The sequence below is a fragment of the Bos mutus genome, chromosome 18 (genome assembly GCF_027580195.1).
Source record: "Bos mutus isolate GX-2022 chromosome 18, NWIPB_WYAK_1.1, whole genome shotgun sequence".
NCBI classification, from domain to species: Eukaryota; Metazoa; Chordata; class Mammalia; order Artiodactyla; family Bovidae; genus Bos; species Bos mutus.
The window spans coordinates 4491078-4502155 of NC_091634.1; the positions used below are offsets into that span (position 1 = coordinate 4491078).

General features: G+C 47.0%; 1 protein-coding gene across 1 annotated transcript; it reads left to right on the plus strand.

Moving 5' to 3' along the window:
* The first annotated feature begins 10147 nt into the window (after positions 1–10147).
* LOC102264886 (vomeronasal type-1 receptor 1) lies at positions 10148–11078 on the plus strand. The gene is given in 2 exon segments (XM_005902692.2): positions 10148–10360; positions 10362–11078. Coding segments are annotated over 2 exon segments (930 nt in total).

Genomic DNA, 11078 nt, shown 5'->3' on the forward strand with positions numbered 1-11078 from the left:
GTGAGGGGTCCTATCATCCCGTGGGCTGTGATGACTGTGCTCCAGTGCCCCTTCAAACCTGCATGTCATCAGGAAAGCAGCCAGCTGCTTTGTGCACACCCGTGTTTATGATAGGGAACTGGAAAACCGCACGTTCTCTCCAACGGTCAGAAAGTCTCAGCATCTCCCAAAGAGCCGTGTGAGGAGGGAGCCAAGCGGAGTCGTTGGCCTTTGCGGCAGAGAGTTTATTTCTGAGTCTTCTGTGGCCCCATCAAAAGCAGAGACATTACTTTGCCAACAAAGGTCCGTCTAGTCAAGGCTATGGTTTTTCCAGTGGTCATGTATTGATGTGAGAGTTGGACTATAAAGAAAGCTGAGTGCAGAAGAATTGATGCTTTTAAACTGTGGTGTTGGAGAAGACTCTTGAGAGTCCCTTGGACTTCAAGAAGATCCAACCAGTCCATCCTAAAGGAGATCAGTCCTGGGTGTTCATTGGAAGGACTGATGCTAAAGCTGAAACTGCAATCCTTTGGCCACCTGATACTCAGAGCTGACTCATTTGAAAAGACCCTGATGCTGGGAAAGATTGAGGGCAGGAGGAGAAGGGGATGGCAGAGGATGAGATGGTTGAATGGCATCACTGACTCAATGGACATGGGTTTGGGTAAACTCTGGGAGTTGGTGATACAGGGAGGCCTGGTGTGCTGCGGTCCATGGAGTCATAAAGAGTCAGACACGACTGAGCAACTGAACTGAAATGTGGCCCCATCCACACAGTCACATCAGGACAGGTGGGTCGAGGCCCCCTCCTCATTACTTGGTTAGGCGGAGATGTTGCCAATGCAGCTAGTCCGTCCACCCCGGCCCTCTGAGCCTGGCCGCATAGAGTTCTGGGTCTGAATCACTACATTATCCAAGCCCATCCTTTCCCGTGTCCACAAGAATCCCTTCCTGTCTTGACTTCCAGAGTTAACCCCCTCATCCAGAGACCTCTGACACGTCTTCTTATATTTTCTACAACTCAGAGAATGGGAAGGACTGAAATGCAATTGCTTGTTGTTCATTTACAGAGAGGGGAGATGCAAAAAGAAAAAGATACATTACTATTCCAACATTATTCTGGGGCACGTCAAATCACCACCATTCAGGTGTATATTCAGTGTCTGTATTTTGACAAAGTCTGTCTCATTTGGACAATTTTGAGGAAAATCAACACCCAGGGACTTTTTTTTTTTTTTTTTTTTTGGACGCATATCATGTTCTAAACAGAAGGAAAGTCTTGAACCAAATAATCCAATTAATGCAAAGAGAACATGGGCATGAATGAGAAAGACCGGTTCCATTTTAATCATTCAGTTTATACATGGAATTGTATCTCTTTAACCATTCAGTTTATACGTGGAACTATCTCATCAGGCTCAGGGGAGCGTCGGCAGGAGCCCTCTGCTTGGGTGAGAAGTGCAGAGTTACGGAAGTGAAGTGAGTGAGCCACGGGACCCCCCAGAGGGCAGGAAGTGCAGTGCCCAGTGTCCCTGCCTGCTGACCTTTCTGCCCGCCGTGGACGTGCCCTTGGACGTTGACACGGCCACCACGCACCTCATCATTTCTGAGGACCTGAGAATTGTCCGGGCGGGTTTACAAGCAGCAGAAGGAGCCGAGACCTGAGAGGTTCACCGCACCACTTGCGTCCTGCGCTCCCCGCGGTTCACCTCCGGCGCCACTCCTGGAGGTGGAGGCGGGGTCCGGCCGAGGGGACCTGGGCGTCGGCCGCGAGACTGCGCGCCGCCGAGGGGAGACGCGGCCGACTGCGGGCGCGGCTTCTGGGCCGTGAGTTTGAGAAGGAGCCGTGTTCTCCGCCTGCACCGAGCCTTCCTGCACCGCGCTCACGGTGAGCCCCCGGCTGCACCGAGCGGGCGTCTTCCTGAATGTCGGGGTCGTTTCCTTCTACCACGTTGGCGAGGGGTCCCATATCTTTACATTCACTCAAGTTCCCGCTGCGGGGCCGCTGTGTCTGTTTTTCTGTGCACAGCATCCGAGCCAGGACGACCAGAGCTTCCTGAGGATCTACCCTGTGAGTCTGGGCACTGGCGGTCCTCGCTGAATCCGGGGCAAAGCGAGTGACACCGACCGCCGAGGCGCGGGGAGAGGACTCTCGTGTGCGCGTGGCTGTGGCCGGGATGTCCCCGGTTGCTGCCCACGTGGCGCAAAAGCGCAGCAGAGAATTACAGAACAGTTCATGAATCACTAACACAGATTGTATGAGAGAAGCTTACATTTCCAGAAGTAGTGTTGTGGTTTCCGGACTTATTTCTATGTCAATTATTGGTTTTTGGTTGGTTTTTCTTTTCAGATCAAGTTCCAAATGTTTTCTGTTAATTTTCTGTAAGCCTAACCTAGTGTGTGATGGAGGTTCTTTATATGATGGAAACAAGATGTGTTTCACGAGTCAAAATGTGTGCATGCAATCAGTTTCATTCAACAGCTGAAAAACACACATTCATTTCAGGTGCACATTGAACTAGGCCGCATTCCGTTTCTACTGCACGTTGCTGAGCCTTCTGACCCCAGCAGGAAGGACCCACCTGGCCATGAGAGGAGGCCTGGCAGGACCTGAGAGGTTGATTAAGTCAGTGGGGAAAAGTCACCATCTTGCCTAAAATGTGAAGCTGTGATGATAAAGAAAATGAAGAAGACCCTGCCAGGGTCAGTTCACTCCTCTCAGGACAGAGTCTCTGTCCAGTGCTCCTAAATGGACACAAACTGCCCGGCACTGAGCTGACCTCCAGAATATTTGCTGAGTTAACAGATGCCTCCGTACTGCAGACCTTGTCTTTCAAATCTGTCTTTTGGAGAAATCGGAGACGTGAAGAAGAAATTCCATCAGGTGGACCCACCTCAAGTCCACTAGGTTCGCCTGTGGCCTCCACGTGCCCCCACTGCCACTCAGCTCCCCTGCAAGGGGATTTTATTGAATATGGTTCCCATTTCCTCCTTATTTACGTCCCACCTCCTTAATCCCATCAAATGTTGACTTATTTCTGGAATAAGTGAGGTTTTATTAAGGATGGGGGCTTCCCTGATAGCTCAGCTAGTGAAGAAACTGCCTACAACACAGGAGACACAGGAGACGGAGGCTCGATCCTGGGATCAGGAAGATCCCCTGGAGGAGGGCATGGCAACCCACTCCAGTATTCTTGCCTGGAGAATCCAATGGACAGAGGAGCCTGGCGGGCTACAGTCCATGGGGTCACAACGAGTCGGACACAAGTGAGCGACTGAGCATAAGCTATAATCAATTCTGAAAAGTTCTTGAAAAGGTAGTTTACTGTCTCTCTGTCTTAACAGATGCTTGACGTCCAGTGTGTGTTTACAATCAGAGCATCTCTCAGACGAGCCCGTTTCAGGTGCTTAGTAGTGACATGGGACTGGAGCTACCTTAATAGCTAAATCAAGACCCTTTCACCAGTTCAGTGAAGAGTCTGATGATGAACCATGTCCTTCATGTAAGCAGCATCTCATAGCTCAGGACCAGGACCCTCATTACCTAGTACTAGGGACAGCACACAGTAGGTTCTCTGTGTTTAAATGTGTGGGGGCAGGTTCTGAGGAGGAATAATCAGTCAACACATTAAATCATTATCATGCATATTTTCAGCAGACAGGAACTACAGTTGAACACTTTAAAGAGGCAGTGGCCGTCTTATCTGCCTGCCTTCTCTTCTCAAACCCATGTACCTGAACTGTGGACAAGTCCGCTGGCCACAGTCGTCAACTCCCTGCAGAAGGAGCACAGTGGGGACGATTGATTGTACCCCTTCTGCCTCTGGGCTTCAGAAGGATGAACTCAGGGTTATTTCCCAGCTGAGGGACCTGGTACCCAGGATCCAACTATCAACTGATGATTGCCATGATCAGTTTAAAGTATTCTAATGCTGTTGTTCAGCCACTAAGTCAAGTTGGACTCTGTGACCCCATGGACTGCAGCATACAGTCTAATGTCACCTCTCTGTTTGTTTTCATCAGTGGTATTTCTTAGTCCCTGTGAGTCCAGAAACCTTTCCTGCAGTCATGGCCCAGGACACAGGGACAGGCTGGAGGTCCAATGAGAGGCTCAAGGAGGGGGCTCCATGGGTGACTTGGAACAAATGACAAAGTCCTTCAGAGTCACGTGGACACAAGGGAGACCTGAGGACTCTGAGGGAAACTCTGGCTTCAAACGGGGCGTTTTCCAGATTAAACAGACCTGAGGCCATAAATAGAAAGGGCTGTGGGACTTCAACTCAGGAGAAAGCCCAGCCTCCAGGTCCCATGCTGATGATCTGTGTGAACACACTTTGGAACAGTTTGGAAAAGTGAGACCATGAGGGAAAATGCCCAACGGGAGACACAGTGAAGGGAGCCCCGGTGCTCTGTGAGTGTCCCTCCCCCAGCTATGACTTTCACTGTAAACTTGGGTTCTCCCACAGGGAACTCAGAAAACTCTCCCTGCCCTCTGCTCAGCTGCTCACGGGGACCTTCTCAGTAATTGCCAGGAGTTGTCACTAGTCCCCAGGCGTGGGTGAGGGTGACGAGCACTGGGGGTAAGATCTGCCCCCCACTGGAGACGCCCCAGACTCTCCATGCAGACAGTGTCACCTCCGCTCCAGATGACATGATAATGGCTCCTCTGTGGGGAGAGCGGGCCCAGGGACCCTGTCCCTATAACTGGGGCCCATCCTGACTGACACTTTCCTGCACAGAGTGTGGCACCAAGTGCAGGCAGGTGAGTGCTCCCTTGTGTTCAGTCTCAGGGCAGGAAACAGGAGAGCCGGCTCTCAGCAGGAGAGGAGCTCAGAGCTGGGCAGGTGGAAGGCGGGAATGTGCTGGGGTGTGTATCTGAGGGGGACCAGAGCCATGAGTTCACTGTAAATCTCCTTCTGAGATTACTTCCACATCAGCGTCCTCTGATTTACTAAGAAGCCCATCAAAGTCAGTCTGGAATTTCTGCGACAGTGTTTTGGTCTCCAGCATTTCTTCCTAATTTAGGATTCCCTCTCCTGCTCTCGTTGCCCAGCTGTTCTCGCACCTGTCTGCTTTATCCACTAGAGCCCTCAGCACAGTGATCGTAGCTGATTTAGGTTCCTGGTCTGACCATCCAACTTTCCTGGCATGTCTGCATCTGATGCTCGCTCTGTGTCTTCAAACTGCTTGGGTTTGGGGGGTCTTTTGTTTGTTTTTGCCTTTCAACGCGCCTAGGAGTTTTTTCTTGTTATCTGGATGCATTGTAGTGGGTAAAGAGAGTGCCTGTTAATAAACCTTTGGTGATGTGGTGGTGAGCTGTGGGGATGACCTCAGAGAGACGGCAGTGAGGGGTTCTGAAAAGAGATCTTCGTTCCCTGCCCAGGAATTGAACCTGGGGCGCCTGAATGAAAACCAGGAGTCCTACTTGCCAGAACACCAGGGGCCTGAGGCTAGAAGCAAAGTGACCCTGGTTCTTTCCCCCATTAGAAAGCAAGAAAAAAAAAAACAGGTATAAAGTTCATTATTAGAGACACAGCAAAGCATGTGCGTGAGCACACGGAGAAGAATTTGTTTAAGACAGAAGTGGGGTGAGATCCACCCAGAGAAAGGGTGTGGGCGTCCTGAATGAGGAGCACAGAAAGAGGTGACGGAAACCCCTCATTTAGGACCATCCTTCCAGGTCTTTGTCTGACCTTTAGCTTTAGTCCATCAGTCATGTCCAACTCTTTGTGACCCCATGGACTGCAACCCACCAGGCTCCTTGGTCCATGAAATTCTCCAGGCAAGAATACAATGGAGTGGTTGCCATTTCCTTCTCCACGGGATCTTCCCAACCCAGGGATCAAACCTGGGTCTCCTGCATTGCGGGCAGACCCTTTACCATCTGAGCCACCAGGAAGCCCGTGTATAACTATCACCACCATCTATTCCCAAAACTTCATCATCCCAACAGACACTTGCTACTCATTAAACAACCTTCTTCCCCTCAGTAGAGCTGAGGGGTTCTGCTTTCAGGTTCAATGAGTTTGCCTACTCCAAGTAACTATTATAAGTGGAATCATATTCTGTTTTTCCATCTGTGCCTGACTTGCTTCATTAAGCATGTTTTCAAGGTGCATGTGTGTTGTAGCATATATCAAATATGCTACGTATTTCCTTTTCACAGCTGAATACTATTCCTGTGCGATATAGGATGACATTTTGCCTATCCACTCATCTACTGATGGACCCTTGGGCTGTTTCCACTTACTGGTTACTGTGAACGATGCTGCTGTGAATGGTGGTGTGCACATACGCCATGTGTCTTTAGAAATCCAGTTTCATTGTGAACACAGCTATGCTCACCTGTTAATATATTGTCCGCGGCTGCCTTCCCAGCTGCATAAAACATGGAGTTGCTCAGTTGTATCTGGACCTACAAAACCTAAAATACCACTATCTGTCCCTTTACAGAAAAAGTTTGCTGATCTTTGGTCTATATGATGGGATTTCACTCAGAGAAAATGGGATTCAACTATAGTGGAATTTTTCTCTTTGAAAGAAGGAATGATTTCTGAGATTACCAAATGATGGTATTTACTAGCAAAAAGGACATTTGTCAGTAGGTCTTTAAAAACTCCACAAAAACAAACAAACCAAACTTCTGTTAGTCTAAATTCTAAATAATTGCTGTGGTTACTGTACGATTTCATATTATATACTTAAAATATTGTCTTTCTTTACCTTTGGCCAATTACCTTGTCTCTTTCTTTTTTAAAAAAATTACTTTACAATATTGTAGTTTTTTGCCATACGTTGACATGAATCAGCCATGGTATACATGTGTTCCCCCATCCTGAACCCCCCTCCCACCTCCCGCCCCATCCTATCTCTCTGGGTCATCCCAGTGCACCAGCCCTGAGCACCCTGTCTCATGCATCGAACCTGGACTGGCAATCTGTTTCATATATGATAATATACATGTTTCAATGCTATTCTCTCAAATCATCCCACCCTCGCCTTCTCCCACAGAGTCCAAAAGACTGTTATATACATCTGTGTCTCTTTGCTGTCTCGCATATAGAGTTATTATTACCATCTTTCTAAATTCAATATATATGTATCAGTACACTGTATTGGTGTTTTTCTTTCTGGTTTACTTCACTCTGTATAATAGGCTCGGGTTTCATCCACCTCATTAGAACTGATTCAAATGCATTGTTTTTAATAGCTGAGTAATACTCCATTGTGTATATGTACCACAGCTTTCTTATCCGTTCGTCTGCCAATGGACATCTAGGTTGCTTCCATGTCCTGGCTATTATAACCAGTGCTGCAATGAACATTGGGGTACACATGTCTCTTTCACTTCTGGTTTCCTCAGTGTGTATGCCCAGCAGTGGGATTGCTGGGTCATATGGGAGTTCTATTTCCAGTTTTTTAAGGAATCTCCACACTGTTCTCCATAGTGGCTGTACTAGTTTGAATTCCCACCAACAGTGTAAGAGAGTTCCCTTTTCTCTACACCCTCTCCAGCATTTATTGTTTGTAGATTTTTGGATAGCAGCCATCCTGACCAGAGTGAGATAGTACCTCACTGTGGTTTTTTTATTTGCATTTCTCTGATGATGAGTGATGTTGAGCATCTTTTCATGTGTTTGTTAGCCATCTGTATGTCTTCTTTGGAGAACTGTCTGTTTAGTTCTTTAGCCCATTTTTTGATTGGGTCATTTATTTTTCTGGAATTGAGCTTCAGGAGTTGCTTGTATATTTTAGAGATTAATTCTTTGTCAGTTGCTTCGTTTGCTGTTATTTTCTCCCATTCTGAAGGCTGTCTTTTCACTTTGCTTATAGTTTCCTTTGTTGTGCAAAAGCTTTTAAGTTTAATTAGGTCCCATTTGTTTATTTTTGCTTTTATTTCCATTACTGTAGGAGGTGAGTCGTAGATTTATGTCAGAGAGGGTTTTGCCTATGTTTTCCTCTAGGAGTTTTATAGTTTCTGGTCTTACGTTTAGATCTTTAATCCATTTTGAGTTTATTTTTGTATATGGTGTTAGAAAGTGTTCTAGTTTCATTCTTTTACAGTGGTTGACCAGTTTTCCCAGCACCACTTGTTAAAGAGATTGTCTTTTCTTCATTGTATATTCTTGCCTTCTTTGTCAAAGATAAGGTGTCCATAGGTGCTTGGATTTATCTCTAGGCTTTCTATTTTGTTCCATTGATGTATATTTCTGTCTTTGTGCCAGTACCATACTGTCTTGATGATTGTAGCTTTGTAGTAGAGCCTGAAGTCAGGCAGGTTGATTCCTCCTGTTCCATTCTTCTTTCTCAAGATTTCTTTGGCTATTCGAGGTTTTTTGTATTACCATACAAATTGTGAAATTATTTGTTCAAGTTCTGTGAAAAAATACCATTGGTAGCTTGATAGGGATTGCATTGAATCTATAGATTGCTTTAGGTAGTATACTCATTTTCACTATATTGATTCTTCCAATCCATGTACATGGTATATTTCTCCATCTATTTGTGTCTTTGATTTCTTTCATCAGTGTTTTATAGTTTTCTATATATAGGTCTTTTGTTTCTTTAGGTAGATATATTCCTAAGTATTTTATTCTTTTTGTTCCTTGTCTCTTTCTTGACACCTGACTAATCCCTGAACCCTCCCCAACATGCATGGGCAACATTTTGCTAAGACAGATCCCACCGCAAAGACCTGTGGGTGCAAGTCCACCCTTATTAGGCCCTCCTCCCTTTTTGGCCCCTGGGAAGCCTTCCTGCTCTTGTACAGACAGGGAAGTCTTCTTTGACCTCAGGTGTGGGCACAGTATCTCTTTACCCCTTTACCCCAGAAAAGCTTCTGCCACTAGCTTTTTCCTTGGAGTGTGTGCATGAGAATAAACCTTCGGTTTTACTCCACTCGACGAACACAGGCTGTCCAGCCCGGGGGCCCCTCTATCTCCTTTCTAAGGGAGAAGGGATGTTCCACCTCCTATGATGAGGTCTCAGTTGGTCCCTGAGCCTGTGCCTCTGGACTGTGAACCCCCTGTTTCTCCATGTTTTTCTCACCCTTGGACAGGACAGCACAGATAGAGTGGGCTGGAGCTGGGGATTTCCCTTCCCAGGTGAGTCAGGCTCTGTGCAAACCCTGCTGGTTAGGCTCTAGGTAACTACCTTCCCAGGAAAGCAGATTCAGTTAAGAAGAACCCAGTGCTCTGATGTATTTGAAAATGTTTGCTTTCCTCTCCCAGTAATGGAAGCAGAAGGGGATGGATTTCTCTCTGATATCAACTGAGGGAAATATCACCAGACTCATAGAACTGTGGGATGAGTGGTCCTCCTGGAGATTCTAACTGTCAGACTCCTACACACTGAATCCCCATCGATCCATTGTTATGATGAAGGATTTCCTACCCAGGGCTTCTTCCCGAGGGCTTTCTGCTCAGGAATCTCTGCTCCAATATGTCTTGATTCCTTCTCTTCCCCGCTGTCTCTTCCCTAGTGGAGGCAATGATTCCCCTGTCTCTCACCTCTCTTACTGATCCAGGAATTTTCAGTCTATTCAGTGTTTTCCTTGTTTCTAGGACATAGAGGTGACTCCCAAGCTCCTCACATGAGGATCTAGAAAGTGCAGGTCCATAGCTGATTTTTTAAGTTATACTGTGTGTGGTAATTCTGATGAAATATGAGTTTCAAGTGTGAATAACTGACTCTCCTGCAACTGTGTTTAAATTAGTTGTGCAGTCTTAAAGCTCACCGGCATTGTGCATTTTCCATTTCTTTCTTAATACATGCTTACAATACGCAGGAATGTCTCTAAGGGGTTAGTGTATCTGCTAGTCTGTCTCCTGTCACATCATCATACACTTAGTACAGATTTTGTAACATCTATTATGCATCACACCATATTACTGAACAAGTGATGTGGTTCTTAACTTCATGGACCTGACCTGCTGGTGGAGAATAAGGAAATGCCAAAACAATAGAATTAAATATAATCAGAGTAAAAAGTGTAACTGGTATCATGCATGTGTGCTCCAGGTTGAGCCCCTCCTGTGGAGCATGACCGTGTCTCCCTTCTCAGAAGAGGAGAAAGGAATTCTTTCCCAGTGTTGGTTCTGTGAGAAGACTGCTGTTGTAGACACCCACACAGCCCCTTTCCACTCCAGGCCACTCTGACGTCCTCTCCATGTCTGTTCACAAAGAAGCCCTGAGAAACGCAGGGGAGGCGGCTGTGAAAACCATCTTTCTGCTCCAGGTGGTGGTTGGGGCTCTGGGCAATGCCATCCTTTTCTCCCGCAGCATCTCTCCAGTCTTACTGGGCCACAAGCAGAGACCCACACAGATGGTTCTGCCACATTTGGCCATGGCCAACCTCCTGGTTCTTCTTTCCCCTGGCATTCCCCCACATAATGGCAGCTTTTGTGTCAAGGAAGTCCCTGTCCAGCCTTGGGTGTAAGTTTGTGTATTATATACAGAGGATGGCTCTTAGCACTGCCCTGTGCTCCACTTCTGTCCTGAGCACCTATCAGTCCTTCACTCTCACCCCGAGGAGACTGGAGTGGGTGATGCTCAGAGGAAGAGCCCCCAAGTTCATTGGTCCTTCCTGCTGCACCTGCTGGATTCTCAGTCTCTTAATGTACATCCCTGTTCCTCTGAAAATCGCTGGTCCTCAGGACACACACAACTATACTGATTCCCAAGGCAATTGGTTCTGCTCAATCTCAGGTACTGTCACAAGCTTTGGCTACTTGTGGTTCATTTCTGGTGCCGTGTTTCTTACCCTCATGGTCTGGTCCAGTGGCTCCATGGTGCTTCTCCTGCTCAGACACCGCCAGAGGGTGCAGTATATTCACACCCCCACTGGACACCACAGATGTCCCCCAGAGACCAGAGCTGCCCACACCATCCTGATGCTGGTGGTCACCTTCATCATTGTTTACATACTGAATTCCACTTTTTCTTTTTATCTCACTGTTCTTGTAGAGTTTCGTCTGTGGTTGATGCAGACTTCTGATGTCTTGGCCTCATGTTTTCCAACTGTTTCCCCCTTTCTGCTGCTCCTAAGGGATCCTAAAACCCCTAGGATCTGCTATGGAGTCAATAGAAATAATGCTTAA